Here is an 18183-nt window from a genome sequence, read left to right as displayed (position 1 = left end):
CATCAGGTTCTGGGCCAGGCAGAAGCTTGGAGCTCCATCTTAGTCTCCCCCGTGTGTGGCAATGATGCAAGCACTTCATCCCTCATCTGCTGCCTCCCTTCCAGGGTGTGCAACTGCAGGGAGCTGGACTGCCCACAGAACCTGGATTCACACCCAGGGGCTCTCCTGTAGGATGTGGGTTCTCAACCAGCATCTGAAAGGCTGGACCACATGCCCAGCCCCAGGCTATGCATTCTTCATGGAACTTTTGGAAGGACACTCAATGCACAGATTTCAACTGTGTTTGTGAGGTGTGAACAAGTGGTGGAAGATTGATGTCAGTGCTGTAGGAAGGCTGAGAGTAGGGCAGGGATTCCTGATCAGAACTGCCCAGGGACTTCCTGCAGGGAGCAGATTTTAGATAGCCTATGGGGGTCCAGACCATTTCTGGGGAAATAAATGGTGGCATTTCTGCTAGGTTAGTACTACATTATTGTGTTATTTTTTTCTTTTTTTGTTAGCCACATGGAGCCCAGGAATGGGACTCAGATAAATTGAATTCCTTCCCCTGAGATTCTCAGAGGACCCAGCATTGCAGCCCCACATATGTGGGCTCTTCCTCTCCATGTACCTGGTCACTGTGGCTGGGAACCTGCTCATCGTCCTGGCCATCCTCTCAGACCCCCACCTCCACACGCCCATGTACTTTTTCCTCTCCAACCTGTCCTTGGTGGACGTCTGCTTCACCTCCACCACCATCCCCAAGATGCTGGTGAACATCCAGATGCAGAGCAAAGCCATCACCTATGCAGGCTGCATCACCCAGATGTTCTTCTTCATAGTCTTAGGAGTTTTGTATAATTTTATCCTGGCCGTATGGCCTATGACAAGTTTGTGGCCATCTGTCACCCCCTGCACTACACAGTCACCATGAACCCCCGGCTATGTGTGCAGCTGGTCCTGGTGTCTTGGGTCATCTGTGTCCTGAATTCCTTGTTGCAAAACCTATTGGTGCTGTGGCTGTCCTTCTGCACACACCTGGAAATCCCCCTCTTCTTCTGTGAACTGAACCAGGTGATCCAGATTGCCTGCTCTGACACCTTTCCCAACGACATGGTCATGTATTTTGCAGCAGGCTTGGCGTTCTGTGGCCCCCTGGCTGGGATCCTTTACTCCTACTCTAAGATCGTCTCCTCCATCTGTGCAATCTCCTCAGCTCAGGGGAAGCATAAAGCATTCTCCACCTGTGCCTCTCACCTCTCTGTTTCTACTTATTTTATTGCACCTGCCTGGGTGTTTACTTTGGTTCCTCTGCTACCCACAACTCACACTCCACTGCCACAGCCTCGGTGATGTACAATATGGTCACCTCCATGCTGAACCCCTTCATCTACAGTCTGTGGAATAAGTACATGATGGGCACGCTGAAAAGACTCTACACCAGGAAGCCATAAAACAACCTTCTTAGAGAAAGTGCCAAGAACTGCCGAGCCCTAAGTCACAGTAGCTGAGATTGCAATAACTTCAAAATAATGCTCATTTTTTATTCATTTTTGTTTATTTGAAAGGAAGAGTGACAGCAACAGAGAGAGAGACGGAGAGGGGTATTCCATCTGTTGGTTAACTCCCCAAATGCCTGCAACTGCCAAAGTAGGGCCAGATGCAATTCAGGAGTCAGGAACTTCATTTGCATCTACCTCATGTGTCACAGGGACTCAATACTTGAGCCATCACATTCGGGGAAAGCCAGATTAAAAGGCAGAGGTGGAACCCAACCTTAGGTACTGTGGAATGGGTTGTGGGTATCTCAAGCAGAGACTTAAGCCACTGTATCATGTCTTCCTGTTATTGCAATTCATTTCTCAGATTCCTCAAAGAGAAATCCCTTGTTTAATTCCTTTCCAGTCTTATAAATTTGTTTAAATGATACTGCTTTATTGAATTTAAGCAACCACACTTTCTAAGCTGTGATGCTCTCTGAAATGACACACAATATTTCTCCCCTTGTTTTTTTTTCTGACTTTCCCAACATTCTTCCCATCCTGATAACATAAAGACTTGAGTGATTCCCATTCATCACATGCAGTGATGTATTTATTCCTGGTTCTGCAGTGACAATGATAGTAGCCAGCTGAGGCCATTTATATAATTTTACAGTTGAGGAAATTCTACTGTGGCAGTTGTAGACTTTTGTACCATTTTTCCTGTGCATACCTCTTAGTAACTACAATTTCTTTTTTTATTGTTTTTGTCTTTTTCTTATCTTTTTTTAGCTTTTTTTAGTTTTGTTGATTTTTTTAGAGAGAAGGTTTATTGTTGGGTGGGTGAAGCCCCATGGGCTGAGGGGAGAGGGCAAGAGAGTAAGAGAGAGAAAGAGAGCATGAGAGAGAGAGAGAGAGAGAGAGAGAGAGAGAGAGAGAGAGCATGTGTTTGGAAATAGCTTCTATTAAACCTTTGCTGAGGGGCAGGCAGGGAATTAGGAGCAGCGAATCCAATTAGGGTGGAGGTGGAGCTGACACCTGTGGTTGAACTATGTGGTAGTTACAATCATATTTCTCCATATGTCTGTTGGCTATTTTAATTACATCCTTTGAAAAATGCTTGTTCATAGCCTTTTCCCATTTCTTATGTGGATTATTTGTTTGTTGTTGTTGAGTTTCTTGAGCTCTTTATAGATTCTGAATATTAAATCTTTATCAGTTTTATAGTTTGCAAATAATTTTTCCCATTCTGTTGGTTGCCTCTTCATTTTGCTGAATGTTTCCTTTGCAATGCAGCTTCTCAGTATGATGTCTATTTGTCTATTTTGACTTTGATTGTGCCTCTGGGGTCTTTTCCAAGAAGTCTTTGCCTATGCTCAATCTCTTGCAGTTTCTCCCAATGTTCTCCCTTAGTAATTTGATGGTATCAGATCATAGGCTTAGACCCTTGATCCATTTTGATTTGATTTTTGTATAAGGTGTAAGGTTCATACTTCTGTATGTGGGTGTCCAGTTTTCCCAGAACCATTTGTGGAAGAAACTATCCTTTCTCCAGAGAGTGATTTTAGTTCATTTGTCAAAGATTAATTGGTTGTAGATGTGTGGGTTAATTTCTTGGATTTCTGTTCTGTTCCATTGGTCTGCTTGTCTATTTTTGTGCCAGTACCAGGCTGTTTAGATAATAACTGCCCTGAAGTAGGTTGAAGTCTGGTATTGTGATGCCTCCAACTTTGAGTTTGTTGTTTGAGATTGCTTTTGGTATTCAGGGTCTCTTGCATTTCCAGATAAATTTTAGGTTAATTTTTTTCAGATCTGAGAAGAATGTCCTTGGTATTTTCATTGGGATTACATTGAATAGTAAATCGCTTTGGGCTATGTACATTGTGATAGTATTCATTCTTCCAATTTATGAATATAGAAGATTTTTTTGTAATTTTAAAATTTTCGGATTCCCTTTGTTAAATTTATCCTAAGGTCTTTAATTTTTTATAGCTATTGTGAATGAGATTGATCTTAGAAGTTCTTTCTCAGCCACAGCATCATAGTCTGTGTGTAAAAAGACTGTTGATTTTTGTTTGCTTATTTTTATATCCTGCAACTTTACCAAACTCTCTTTAGAGTTCCAACAATCTCTTAGTGGGGTCTTTTAGTTCTCATATGTATACGATTATGTCTTCTGCAAACAGGCATAATTTGACTTCCTCCTTTCCAACTTACATCCTTTTAATTTCATTTTTTTTGGCTGATGACTCTAGTTAAAGCTTCCAGAACTATATTCAAAAGTAATGGTAGCCAGTGCCATGGCTCAATAGGCTAATCCTCTGCCTGCAGCACCAGCACCCCAGGTTCTAGTCCCAGTCAGGGTGCCAGATTCTGTCCTGGTTGCTCCTCTTCCAGTCCAGCTCTCTACTGTGGCCCGGGAGTGCAGTGGAGAATGGCCCAAGTGCTTGGGCCCTGCACCCGCATGGGAGACCAGGAGAAGCACCTGGCTCCTGGCTTCAGATCAGCACAGTGTGCTGGCCACAGCGCATTGGCTGAAGCGGCCACTGGGGGGTGAACCAACGGTAAAGGAACACCTTTCTCTCTGTCTCTCTCTCACTGTCCACTCTGCCTGTCAAAAAAAAAAGTAATGGTAAAAAAGAGCATCCTTTACTGGCTTTTCACCTTAGTGGGAATGCTTCCCAGTTTACCCCATTCAATATGATGTTGGCCATGGAAGATTGTCATAAATTGCATTGATTGTGTTGAGGAATGTTCCTTCTATACCCAATTTGCTTAATGTTTCTTCATGAAAGGATGTTGTATTTTTATCAAATGCTTTCTCTGCAACGTATTGAATAAAGTTTTTATTCTTTAATTTATGTAATGTATCACATTTATTGATTTGCATATGTTGAATGTGCATACCAGGGAAATATAAATAAAAGTTGGAAATTTGTGTCAAAAGTGATGTCTAAAGGGACTGGTATTGTGGTGCAGAGGGTTAATCTGCTTTGGGCAGCACCAGCATCCTGTATGAGCACAGGTTCAAGTCCCAGCTGCTCTGCTTTTTACCAAACTCCCTGCTTATGTGCATGGAAAGCAGCAGAGATGGCCAGAGTACTTGGGCCCCTGCCATCCCACTGGGAAACCCAGAGGGACTTTTGTGCTCACGACTTCAGATGGGTCTAACCCCAGTCATTGTAGCCATTTTGAAAGTGAACCGGTGGATGCAAAATCTCTCTCCCCTCCCCCTCTCTCCCATATGCTCTGTCTTTTCCTCTCTGTAACTGTGCCTCTCCAATAAATCTTTAACAAGAAGGGATATGTAAAGTGACTGTCATATGATTGGTATGTAGTTATAAAGATTGCTACAGTGAATCATTTAATGTACATGAAAATATACCCTTCTTTCTCTCTTTTATGATCATCATCATGAATCCCTCACTTTGTGATCTTAATATCTCCATTTTCAAGAAAAAATGGTACTTGTGTGTATGTTTGTATGTCTGCCTAGGGAGTGAATGTGGCAAAACATAAAAAATGTTAAGTTTTCAAAACAAGAGAAAATCAGTTTACATATAAAAAGTGATTGGCTTCCCCAAATTCTGCAGAAGTACTTTCTGCATTTATAAAGCAATGAGGGACACAGTGAAAACAGTTCACACATTTGACTCTATAGAATTTATAATTGTGCAGAACAGAAACATGAACATTGGTTAAAAGCATCTCCAATTTTTTTGCTTGCAAGAATACAATTAAAAAGGAAGTAGCATCGGGCCAGCACTGTGGCAGAGAAGGCTAAGCCTCCATCTTTGGTGCTGGCATCCCATATGGGCACTGGTTCAAGTTCCAGCTGCTCCTCTTCCAATCCAGCTCTCTGCTATGGTCTGGGAAAGTAGTAGAAGATGGCTCAAGTGCTTGGGCCCCTGAACCAGGTGGGAGACCCAGAAAAACCTCTTGGATCCTGGTGCCTTCTTGATTAGCCCAGCTCTGGCCATTGTGGCCATTTGGGGAGTAAACCAGCCAATTGAAGATCTCTCTCTTCTCTCTCTCTCTCTCTCTCTCTCTCTCTCTCCCTCTGTGTGTGTGTGTATGTGCCTCTGCCTCTCTGTAGCTTTGTCTTTCAAATAAATAAATCTTTAAAAAACACAAATTCTGAATCCCTAGGACACATTAGACTTGCAGCTTTAGAACTTGCATGTGAACAACATTCTTCATCAATTCACATGTGAGGAATAGATTTCCTCAACCTCTCCATGGAGGTGGATCATTGCAGCTGGATCAGGAGCAGAGTAGCTGGGACTCAAACCAGCACCCATATGAGATGCCGGCACTGCAGGTAGCAGCTTTACCTGCTACACCACAGTACCAGCCCCAAAAGAATCTAAAAATGGAAGATGACAACTAATTTTGTTTCTTTGACAAATTGTGTGGGAAGCATTTTCATGAAGAAATGATGTTTAGCTCTTTGTCTTTTTTTTTATAAGATGTAGTTATTTATTTGAAAGAGAGAAAAAGAGACAAATTTATATTTCTTATTCCGTTATCTCTCTCTTACCACCACACTCTCTGCCCATCCAGTAAGTAAACCAAAACTCTTTAAAGCCCAAATCTTTACATGACCTATGTGAGCATTTACTGAATGGCTAACTTGAGGAACATCTGTAACACAATGGCTTTGGCAGTCATTTGGGGAGTGAATCAGCAGACTGGAAGACTTGTCACTCTATCTCTTCATTCCTCTATCTTTGAAACTCTACTTTTCAAATAAATAAAATAAATCTTAAAAATATTTATTTACTTATTATTTATTTAAAGGCAGAGTTACCAAGAGAAAGAGAGAGACAGACAGAAAGAGAGTTCTCTCTTCCTTGGTTCATTCCCCCAAAAGGCTGCAATAGCTTTGGTTGGACAAGTTAAAGCCAGGAGCTTGGAACTCCATCTGGGTCTCCACATTGGTGGCAGGGGCCCAAGCACTTGAGCCATCACCTGCTGCCTTCTCAGGTGCCTTAGCAGGGAAGTGATTCAGATGTGGAACAGCTGCGACTGATATTTCCACTCTCGTTTGAGATGTCACATATGACAACAACAGTTTGGCAAGCATTTCCACAGGCTTACCCCTAAAGGTACAGCTAAAAACCTGCCATTGTACTCCAATTCCCATTAAGCTGGGTGGTACTAATTCCATCTTACATGTTAAAATGATCATATTAAGTGTTTAATTGATCATATAGGATAGTCAGAGGGATCACATAACTAAAACCAATGTCTGGTAATAACAATAGATAGAATTAAAAAGGAGAAAAAATTCCAACATGGGAAGCAGTCCACACAGAAGACTCATAGAATGACAAATGAGCTAAACAGCACTCTGACTTCAGAATCAGCCCCTAAGGCATTTGGATCTAGCTAAGAAAAACATCAGAGCATTTCAGGTGTGGAAAGTCAAGACACTGTGGCAAAAATAGATCTACATGAAGGATCTCTGTGAATGAGACCCCAATGGAAAGAAGGGACCATCAAAGGAGGATGTACTTTTCTCTGAAGGGAGGAGAGAACTTCCACTTTGATTATGGCCCTGTCTGAAAACTGACTACTCTCCATGTAGGACCTCTGTCCTCAATGAGTTGTACTATGAGAATTAATGGTAAAACTGATCTTCACACAGTACTTTATAGTTTGTGTGTCTTTGTGGGTGCAAACTGTTGAAATCTTTACTTAGCATAGAGTTGGTGTTCTGTATATAAAGTTAACTAAAAATATTAATGAAGAATGGGATGGGAGAGAGAGTAGTACGTGAGATGGGAGTAGGAATTGGAGGGCACATATGGGGGGAAGAAACACTATATCCCTAAAAGCTTTACATATGATATTTGTATTCATTAAATAAAAACCTTGGGGATGGTGGTGGAGGTGAAGTAGAAATCCAGCAAGGACAGGTTGGAGAGGAAGAAGTACATGGGCGTGTGGAGGTGGGGGTCTGAGAGGATGGCCAGGACAATGAGTAGGTTCCCAGCCACAGTGACCAGGTACATGGAGAGGAAGAGCCCACTTATGAGGGGTTTCAGTGCTGGTGTCTGAGAATCCCAGAATAAAAAACTATGAAGGTTGAGTTTCATTTCTTGATTCTATGAAGTGTCACTACCAGGACAAAGTAAAAATGATCCTGGGAATAGTCACACAAACAGTCATAGTCAACTCAGTGGAAAACCTAAACTCACAGTCTCCCATCATGATTTGAGCTCCATATTTGTGGATGGATATCTTCTTGTTTAGGATACTGCCAGTGCCATCACTGACCAGAAAATTCCTGCCCTATCTCAATCCTTCCTAAGACACCCTTTATTCCATGTTGTTAATGAGAAATTCCTTCATAATATGAGCATGAGTAATTACCTTCCGCCCAGGGTCCACACAGTTTAGATGATCAGCAATGCAGGAGTGGGAAATGCAAACACAGATGAGACTCAAAACCCAGTAAGTCTATAGAAGGGTCATTTTCCCCCCAAAGAAACCTTTTATTTAATGAGTACAAATTTCATGAGACCAACTTTAGTAATATAGAGTTTCTTTCCACCATACCTACCCTCCCATGACCACTCCCACTCCACCTCCTCCTATGTCTCCCATTCCCAGTGCCATTCTCCATTAAGATTTATTTTCAATTAAATTTGTACACAGAAGACCAACTTGATACTAAGTAAAGATTTCAACAATTTGCACACACACACAAAATACAAAAACTGAGAGCAAGTTTTGCATTAATTCTCATAGTACAGCTCATTGAGGACAGAGGTCCTACATGGAGAGTAATTGCACAGTGACACCTGTTGTTGATTTAACAATTAACGCTCTTATGTATGATGTCAGTGATCACCCAAGGCTCTTGACATGAGCTGCCAAAGCAATGGAAGCCTTTTGAGTCCACAAGCTCTGTCAGTTTTCAGACAGGGCCATAATCAAAGGGGAAGTTCTCTCCTCCCTTCAGAGAAAAGCACACCCTTCTTTGATGACCCCTTCTTTCCACTGGGGTCTCATTCACAGAGATTCTTCAAGAAAAACATATTTTTTGGAGCAGTGTCTTGGCTTTCCATGCCTGAAATGCTCTCATGGGCTTTATAGCCAGATCCAAATGATTTAGGGGCCGAACTGAGGTTAGGGTGCTACTTAAGGTGATTGTCATTCTTTGAGTCTGCTGTATGGACTGCATCCCATGTTGCAACATTCTTTCTTTTTTAATTATATTTATTATTATTACCATACACTTGATCTTATTTGTATGATCCATTTAACACTTAATCCTATCTATCTGATCAATTTAACACTTAAGGTGATCATGTTAACACTTAAGATGGCATTATAACCATCCAGCTTAATGGGATTCAGATTACCATGGCAAGTTTTTAGCTATACCTAGAAGGGTAATTTTTAAACTGATAATTTTTATGGCCCATGATTGATGCTATAAATATCCAGATATCCCGTGACAAAGAAAGGTTTACCCATCTTTTTATTACCATCAGGTGATAAAACACAATGTTTAACCCTACAGTCTAGAAGTGGAGTAAGAATATAAGGAAATAAAGTTAAAAATCACCCAAGTCAGATGGTGATAGGTGCTATGGGAAAAAAGACACAGGTTTGGATCCTTCATCTAGATAAGAACACCCTTTCTCCACAGCGTCCATGTACATATGACAGTGGAATACAATGACATCACAATGCTACTTATGATTAAAGACCTGGCTGCCTTTATTGAAGGTCATTTATGACTTGCCCATACCCAATCTACATTTCCAAACTTCTCTTTCCTTGGTGCCTGTACTGAGGGGGTGTGAGTGTGATGAGCTACCCTGGAGCAAAAGTGACTCAGGTTGTGTCAGTGACCCAGTCTGGCACTGTGGTTCCCAAGCTGGTTCCAGGAGCAGGATTGTGGGAGGGAAGGAACCCAGTACCCACCCACACAGCTCGCTGATGCTGGAGTCTGTGGTGTTTGCAGGAATTCTGTAGGTTGGATGCAGGAAGGGAGGGGGGACAAAGAAGAGCAAACTACGGCCGAATGATTTGTTCCATTCTGAAATTGCAGAAATGGCTTCAGATACCAAGTGTAGGTGCCCAAAGGACTGGAATAGGGCCTTTAAGCTTTTCACTGTAATGTTAATTTAAAATACTTTATATCAAAAATAAACTACTAACTTAAAAAAGAGATATTTCATGGGCATGGTATGTGTGATTTTACAAGAAATTACTCCTAAGCAATACACATTTTGCACCACGAGATATGTGGCTATTTAAATTGTTTTATACTTAATTGCATAAGGAGCAGGTGCATTGTGAAAAGAAAAACAGTGTAACACAAAGTTGTTTAATACATAAATTAACTACTCTTTCACTATGATTTTTCCATAAAATTTTTGAAGCACCCTTGTATTTCAGGAACAACATTGGTAAAAAAAAAAATTGGGGAAAGGAAAATTGAAAAGAAAATACATTGAGATACTAGAGATAACTCTGTACAACAAGTAAATCATTGAACATGGTCACGAAAGTTGTAATAAAAAACCACAGTGGACAGACTATGCAACTTCTGTTCCTCTAATCTGATAAAATATTCCATTGTCTGGCTCTGAGGCTTGGAAACCTGCAGTCCTAGATTCTCCTTCAGTCCCAATGCCATGGGTTCCTCTACAGCTCATGGACCAGGAGTCTCTCCAGAGCCCTCTTCATGTCTGTGTTCCTCAGACTGTAGATGAAGGGGTTCAGCATGGGGGTGACCACAGTGTACATTACTGTGGCCATGGCAGTGGAGACTGAGCTGGGGGCAGAACGAGCACTGAGGTACACACCTATGCTTGTGCCATAAAATAAGGAGACAACGGAGAGGTGAGAGGCACAGGTGGAGAACGCCTTATACTTCCCCTGAGCTGAGGAGATTGCACAGATGGAAGAAATGATCTTAGAGTAAGAGTACAGGATGCCAACCAGGGGACCCCCACCCAGCAGCACTGCAGTACAAAATGTCAACATGTCATTAAGGAAAGTGTCAGAACAGGCACTGTGGATCACCTGACTCAGTTCACAGAAAAACTGGGGGATTTCCAGGTTTTCACAGAAGGACAGCCGCAGCACCAGTAGGCTGTGTGACAGCGCAGTTAGGGCATTGATGACCCAGGACACCAGGACCAGCTGCACACAGAGCCGGGAGTTCATGATGACCGTGTAGTGCAGGGGGTGACAGATGGCCACAAACCTGTCATAGGCCATCACGGCAAGCAGAAGGTCATCCAGCCCTGCAAAGAGTATGAAGAAGAACATCTGGGTGATGCAGCCTGCATAGCTGATGGCTTTGCTCTGTGTCTGGATGTTCACCAGCATCTTGGGGACGGTGGTGGAGGTGAAGCAGATGTCCATCAATGACAGGTTGGAGAGGAAGAAGTACATGGGTGTGTGGAGGTGGGGGTCTGAGAGGATGGCCAGGACAATGAGCAGGTTCCCAGCCACAGTGACCAGGTACATGGAGAGGAAGAGCCCAAAAATGAGGGGCTGCAGTGCTGGGTCCTCTGAGAAACCCAGGAGGAGGAATTCTGAAACTTGGGTTTCATTTCTCGGTTCCATGAGGTGTCACTATCAATAAAAAGAAAAATAACATGAGGAATAGTCACTCAAACAGACATTAGCAGTAGAGTGGGAATTCAAAATCTATTTTCTGGTTGAGAATATAGCACCTGTATTTTTGGATGGAACTGTTCCAGATCAGGCAGCTTCTAGTGCCATCTCTGACCAAGAATTTCTGTCCCACCCTCAATCCTTCCCCAAGACATCAAATATTTGTCAGTTTTGATGGAAAATCCGGTAGTCATTTGAAAATTATCAATTGAGGTCTTCCCATAGCCAAGAGTTCCCTTGTGTCTACTCAGTGAGCCTGGGAACCCCTGCTCTGAGCCCAGCTCCCATTCCACATGAGACACACACTCACCTAGACGGGCTCACAGAGCTCCCTCCTCCGTTGTGTCAGCTCCATGTCCTGCTAACACAGCCACACCAAGGAGTCACAATAGGATTAACTTTCCCCAAATACAAGGCCCTGTGGATGAGTGTGTAAAATGGATTTTAAAAATTATTTTGGTATAAGAAGTTGAAAAGCATGCATAGATATACATATTGTGGAAACTGTGCCAAACTCCTTGTATTTGAAAAACAATACACACACCAAAGGAAAACAGTACACAAAAATCCAAATCTATAATTCTCTCATGTACAAAAGTTAAACTTGACTATTTTATTTACTTTTTGAGATTATAATTATTTTTTAGCTGTTTTTTTAACCATGGTTGACAGATCATAATTGATTATGTTTATATGGGGCAGAATTCAGCATTGCATAATGGCCACATTTCAGTAATTAGCATTCTCACTGCCTAATATACTGATTATTTCTGTGTTGGAAGAACATGCCAAAACTTCTCTCCGAGCTACTTGAGCCAAATAATGCACTATTGCTAATGATTCTCACCCTACTGGGCAATGATTTATGCTCTATTTAAAGAAACATGGAAGATATGCTTGATAAAGGAGAGAGAGAAAGAGAGAGAGAGAGAGAGAGAGAGAGAGAGAGAGAGAGAATGAAATGGACATGAGCAAAAAAAAAAAGAAAGAAAGAAATGGACATGAGGGAAGCTAACATCTGAGATCACCAGCTGTTCACTGAAGGACTGTGAGGTCAAAAGTCCCCACTGTGTCTGGCAGGATCCTAACTCTGGCTCTGTCCCTTTGCTCTTTTAGAATAAAGAATGGCATAGAGAGCGCAGCCAGGTGCACATGTTCCCAAAATCAAAATATCATCTAACACTGCCTCTATGGCTTGTAGCCCTTGCCTGTGTTTCTCTTTTTTGTTTTCACTTGTTGAACTCTTTATTTGGTGGAGTTCTAAGCCTTCGACTATAATATAAATTAAGATGTTAACTGAAAAATTCAAAGAGAAAGAAAGGGAAAAGAGATGGAAGCATCTTATGGTTAGAATTGTATCTATTTGGCCGGTGCCGTGGCTCAATAGGCTAATCCTCCACCTAGCAGCGCCAGCACACTGGGTTCTAGTCCTGGTCGGGGTGCCAGATTCTGTCCTGGTTGCCCTTCTTCCAGGCCAGCTCTCTGCTGTGGCCAGGGAGTACAGTGGAGGATGGCCCAAGTCCTTGGGCCCTGCACCCCATGGGAGACCAGGAGAAGCACCTGGCTCCTGCCTTCGTATCAGCATGGTGCACCGGCCGCAGCATGCCAGCCGTGGCGGCCATTGGAGGGTGAACCAACGGCAAAAGGAAGACATTTCTCTCTGTCTCTCTCTCTCACTATCCACTCTGCCTGTCAAAAAAAAAAAAGAATTGTATCTATGAAAAAATAATAAGACAAAAACTGTATCCATGAACTCTTAGTATTAATAGCACATTAGCATGAGATGTTAATTATTTGAAAGTAATTATGATGCTATAACTAGTACTCAAATAGTATTTTACATTTTGTGTTTCTATGTGGGTGCAAACTGTTGAAATCTTAGTTAATATATGCTAAATTGATCTTCTGTATATAAAGATAATTGAAAATTAATCTTGATGTGAATGGAAGGGGAGAGGGAGTGGGAGAGGGAGTGTTGTGGGTGGGAGGGAAGTTACAGGGAGGTGGGGAAGCTATTGTAATCCATAAGCTGTACTTTGGAAATTTATGTTCATTAAATAAAATAAAATTTAAAAAAGAAGTAAATGGACAAACAGCAGAAAAAATTAAAATGTATTACCTCTAAAAAAAAAGAAAGTAATTATGAGATAGTCACAGTGATATTACTATTAACAATGTGATAGTAACTGTCATGTATTTATTGTGTCCCTGAATATATATTGCATCAAGAAAATAATTAAAATTTTTAAATAGATAACTGAATAAATAATAGAAAAAGAAAATAAATAAATGAGCAAACAAAAGCAAAGACACAACATATTTTAAAAATTAAATTGAAGTGTATAACAATATGATGACATCAGTACCGGTCACCATAACTTTTGAAACATTGGGTAATAAATGCAGCCTAATGGAAACTTCTCAAATGAGGGGAAGAAGCAGTGCTGTGTGTTATAAGAGACAGATGGATCCCAGTTTCCTTAAGAGAGGGAAGACTATCTACAGACACATGGTTAACAGTGGGACATTTCCGATGGCAGCAGAAGGGACATGTTCCAGTGACAAAGGCAAAGATAATAACAAAGCATATCGACTTATCAGAACAATTTGATGTGCAGCAAGTTGGAAATATATGCACAGGTGACATTCACACTAAGGTTGCAGAATTACTTTCAAGGTTTAAGACAATAGGATGAAGACCAAGGTTGAGTTATTAATTTTGACAATAGAAAATTACAAGCTTTCACATGTCCTCCTACATTCATCAAAGACAGTACTTAAAAACATCTTGGAAAGTAAAGGTAAAGCATATGCTTTATTTGGGTGCATAAATGTTGCAAAATAAAGATTTCCCCAAATTTGAATGACCTATCAGAAGCATGGATTAAGTCCTTTTTTGCACTAAATATTTTGGGCCATAAAACTTACCTTTCAGATACAATTTTCCATGACTTTGAAGTACTCTCTCACTGCACATGAAAGATTTTCAGGGCAGAAAAAGGTGGTGAACTTGGCCAGTTTACTGTAGAAAAGATGACAGTGGCAGACAGGAATAAACAATCTCACCTGAATGCACATAACGCGAAGTCCGGGATGAAGTAGAAGAGAGAGCAAAGGATTGGAAACTGCTGAGTACACCAAAGCTCATAGCCAATAAACTACCTGCCTAGCAGGTGTCTTTAATGGACCTGTTCCTTTTTTTTTTTTTTTTTTTTGACAGTGAGAGAGACAGAAAAGTCTTCCTTCCGTTGGTTCACCCTGCAAATGGCTGCTACAGTGGGTGCGCTGCGCTGATCCAAAGCCAGGAGCCAGGTGCTTCCTCCTGGTCTCCTATGCAGGTGCAGGGCCCAAGCACTTGGGCCATCCTCCACTGCCTTCCTGGGCCACAGCAGAGAGCTGGACTGGAAGAGAAGCAACCGGGACAGAACCGGTGCCCCAACCAGGACTAGAACCCGGAGTACCAGTGCCGCAGGCAGAAGATTAGCCTAGTGAGCCATGGTGCTGGCCATAATGGACCTGTTCTTACTGCATCACTGATACATTTTGTCATGTAAGCACCAAGTGTGGAAACACTGAGACGTGTATGTCTCCACAGCTGCTACTATAATGGTACACATGCAAGCACTTCTCCCTATCTGGGCCTTTCTTTCCCACAGAGAAGTCAGCTATGTCCTCCCTTAAAAACCAGAGTAGGAAGGTTGGTGACTGAGTCTCCAGCATCAGGAGCCATCTTCTCCCTTGCATTAATCAATTCTGAGTTGTCAACAATAAGGGCACACACATGGAGGAAATGAAACTCCTCTACTGCCCCAGATTTCAAAATGCTGTGAATTTGGCTCCCTGTCTGTTAGGCACTAATGCCTCTCATTCCCTGTAGGAAATGGCCTTCCCTCACCAGCATTTTTTCTTCAGCCAATGGCCATTGCCCTTTTATCATCACAAACAACTGCACAAACAAATGTTCATCAAGTAAACAAGCAACCCCAGTCCCCTCTGGGATGTGAGCTAAGTTGGTGCAACTCTTGGTGGATCCCAGGTGAAAGTCTGTGTCCAAGCCTAGGACTCTCCTGCAGTGTCAGCCAGACTCACCTACATGGGGTTTCTGGGAGGAAGGTCTCTGGGTGGAAGCCCAAATTCTTCCCTGGATGGTGGATGATGGAGACTGAAGCTCTGTCCCAGACAAAGCAGCAGGGAGGAGGGAGGCATCAGTCCCTGAGCCAGACTCAGGACTCCAAATGCAACCAGGTTGCTTCTCATCCAAGGTTGCACAATCTGAGGGAGGGCAGCAGATGGGGTATTTCTGCTCCCTACACCTGCTCATTAGGCACCTCCCTGCCTGTGGCTCTGAGCTGTAAGCTTCTGATTCCTCTGAGGGACATTTCCCTGGACAAAACACAGTTTTCTTGTTAGTGGCTCCCAAGAGACCAGGAAGAATTAGGTGAACCCTCATTCTATTTCTCCTGCTAATTAATATAATCACAGGGAGATATTAGAACATGGCCTGAGAGTAGCACATTCTTTTTTTTTTTTTGCCTTTTTTTTTTAACTTTTATTTAATGAATATAAGTTTCCAAAGTACGAATAATGGATTACTATGGCTTCCCCCCCATACCGTCCCTCCCACCCACAACGCTCCCCTTTCCCACTCCCTCTCCCCTTCCATTCACATCAAGATTCATTTTCGATTATCTTAATATACAGAAGATCAGCTTAGTATACATTAAGTAAGGATTTCAACAGTTTGCTTCCACACAGAAACATAAAGTGAAAAATAATAGATGATTTTTTTAAATGATGATGAAATCAGATCAGACCTATTGTCATGTTTAATCCCAGTGAGAGTCAAGTTGGGAGCTGATAGTTTCTTTTCTTTTCTTTTTCTTTTTCTTTTTTTTTTTTTTTTTTACAGAGGATCAGTTTAGTATGCATTAAGTAAAGATTTCAACAGTTTGCACCCCCATAGAAACACAAAGTGAAATATATTGTTTGAGTACTCGTTATAGCATTAAATCTCAATGCACAGCACATTAAGGACAGAGATCCTACATGAGGAGTAAGTGCACAGTGACTCCTGTTGTTGACTTTACCAATTGACACTCCTGTCTATGGCATCAGCAATCCCCCTATGCACCAGTCATGAGTTTCCAAGGCTATGGAAGCCCCTTGAGTTCTCCGACTCTTATCTTGTTTAGACAAGGTCATAGTCAAAGTGGAGGTTCTCTCCTCCCTTCAGAGAAAGGTACCTCCTTCTTTGAAGACCTATTTTTTCCACTGAGATCTCACTCACAGAGATCTTTTGCCAGGGTGTCTTGGCTTTCCATGCCTGAAATACTCTCATGGGCTTTTCAGCCAGATCCGAATGCCTTTAGGGCTGATTCTGAGGCCAGAGTGCTATTTAGGACATCTGCCATTCTATGAGTCTGCTGAGTATCTCACTTCCCATGTTGGATCAGAGAGTAGCACATTCTAGCAGTTGTCTGATTTAATACATGCCAAAGTCTGTTTTGTGGAGGCTATGTTAAAAATCTTGGTTGCCAAAATAGGGCCCAGAGGGGTGGACACCAATCTGACCCTCATGTAAGGGTTGGTGCCTTGAAGTATGCCCCCAGTCCTCAACCCTTGCACCAGAGGTTCCTGACAGGGATGGATGTATGCTTAGGGATATTTGCAACGTGAAGCATGCTTCTGAGCTTCTGTGTCACACAGGGTAGCATCCATCACCTATGTCTGCTCTGTACCAAATGTGGACAGTGAGGATAAGAACATCGATTCATACCAGCAATTCCAACATCCGTGTGCACATAGACCACCAGGAATTCAAGTTCAAATTGCAATTTCTCACTCAGAAGTTCTCCTTCATCCTCAGAAATCCTGCTTTGCTTTTTTGCCAGTTTTTATAGAAAAAGTAAGATTGTGAAGTAGGACAAAGAGCTCATACACCCCCACATCCAGCCCCCCATTGTTAACATCTCACATTAGGCCAGTGCCGTGGCTCAACAGGCTAATCCTCCGCCTAGTGGTGCCAGCACACCGGGTTATAGTCCGGGTCGGGGCGCCAGATTCTGTCCCGGTTGCCCCTCTTCCAGGCCAGCTCTCTGCTGTGGCCAGGGAGTGCAGTGGAGGATGGCCCAAGTCCTTGGGCCCTGCACCCCATGGGAGACCAGGAGAAGCACCTGGCTCCTGGCTTCGGATCAGTGCGGTGCGCCGGTCGCAGCACACTGGCCGCGGCCACCATTGGAGGGTGAACCAATGCAAAGGAAGACCTTTCTGTCTCTCTCTTTCTCTCACTGTCCACTCTGGCTGTCAAAAAAGAAAAAGAAAAAGAAAAAAATCTCACATTAGTATGATCTATTTATCACAATCTACAAACTTCAACTGACTTGCCCTGTTTTGTAATATAATCTCCATTTATACACCTAATCTCTCCCATCCTCTAGTAACCAATGTTCAAGGTTCTTTTTTAGACATTTATTAATTTATTTGAAAGGCAGAGTGATGCAAGAGAGGGAAATACAGAGAAAGAGAGAGAGGGGGTGGGGAGAGAAATTCTATCCATTAGTTCATCCTCAAATGGTTGCACCATGTGGCATTGGACTGGGCAGAAGACAGGAGCCAGGAGCTTCCTCAGGTCCTCAAGGGGCCCAGGCTCTTAGAACTACCCCTGCCTGTTTTTCCAAGCACATTATCAGGGAGCTGGATCAGAAAGGCAGGATCAGGACTTGAACTGGCAGCCATATAGAATACTGGTGTTGCAGGTGATGTCTTGAACTGCTGCATTACAGTTCCAGCCCCTAGGGTTTTTTGAGATTTTTTTTCAGCTCTCCACAATAAGCGAAAGCATGACTTTTTTTGCATTTCATAACTACAAATTTAGGAATATGGTGATTCCTTCAACCGTACCTGCCCTCCCACTCTTCCCCCTCCTTCCACTCCAAAATGCAGTCATATTCTCTACTAAGGTGTATTTTCAGTTAACTTTATAAATGGAAGACCAACTCTACACTAAGTAAAGTGTTCCACCATTTGCATGAAAACAAAAACAAAAACAAAAAACAAAAAAAAAAACATAAAAAAC

The 18183-nt window shown here is 42.3% G+C and overlaps 1 protein-coding gene and 1 pseudogene across 7 annotated transcripts in view; one reads left to right on the top strand and one right to left on the bottom strand.

Moving 5' to 3' along the window:
- Nucleotides 1-537: 537 nt before the first annotated feature.
- On the top strand, nt 538-1499 carry LOC138845653 (olfactory receptor 7A17-like; annotated as a pseudogene).
- The window catches only part of LOC100338792 (olfactory receptor 7A17), a 72356-nt gene continuing 54819 nt past the window's right edge, over nt 647-18183 (bottom strand). For 2 of the 7 annotated variants that reach the window (XM_070058908.1, XM_070058912.1), the window contains 2 exons: nt 11419-11526; nt 647-11066 (listed from right to left, as the gene is read on the bottom strand). In XM_070058908.1, coding sequence (XP_069915009.1) covers nt 10128-11057 — 930 coding nt within the window. In that variant the 5' untranslated portion in view covers nt 11058-11066; nt 11419-11526 and the 3' untranslated portion in view covers nt 647-10127. The other 5 variants (XM_070058910.1, XM_051835779.2, XM_070058907.1 and 2 more) reach the window with 5 other exon arrangements.

The sequence above is a fragment of the Oryctolagus cuniculus genome, chromosome 16 (genome assembly GCF_964237555.1).
Source record: "Oryctolagus cuniculus chromosome 16, mOryCun1.1, whole genome shotgun sequence".
NCBI classification, from domain to species: domain Eukaryota; kingdom Metazoa; phylum Chordata; class Mammalia; order Lagomorpha; family Leporidae; genus Oryctolagus; species Oryctolagus cuniculus.
The sequence above is the reverse complement of the archived record's forward strand: the minus strand, read 5'-3'. Positions and strand labels throughout refer to the sequence as shown.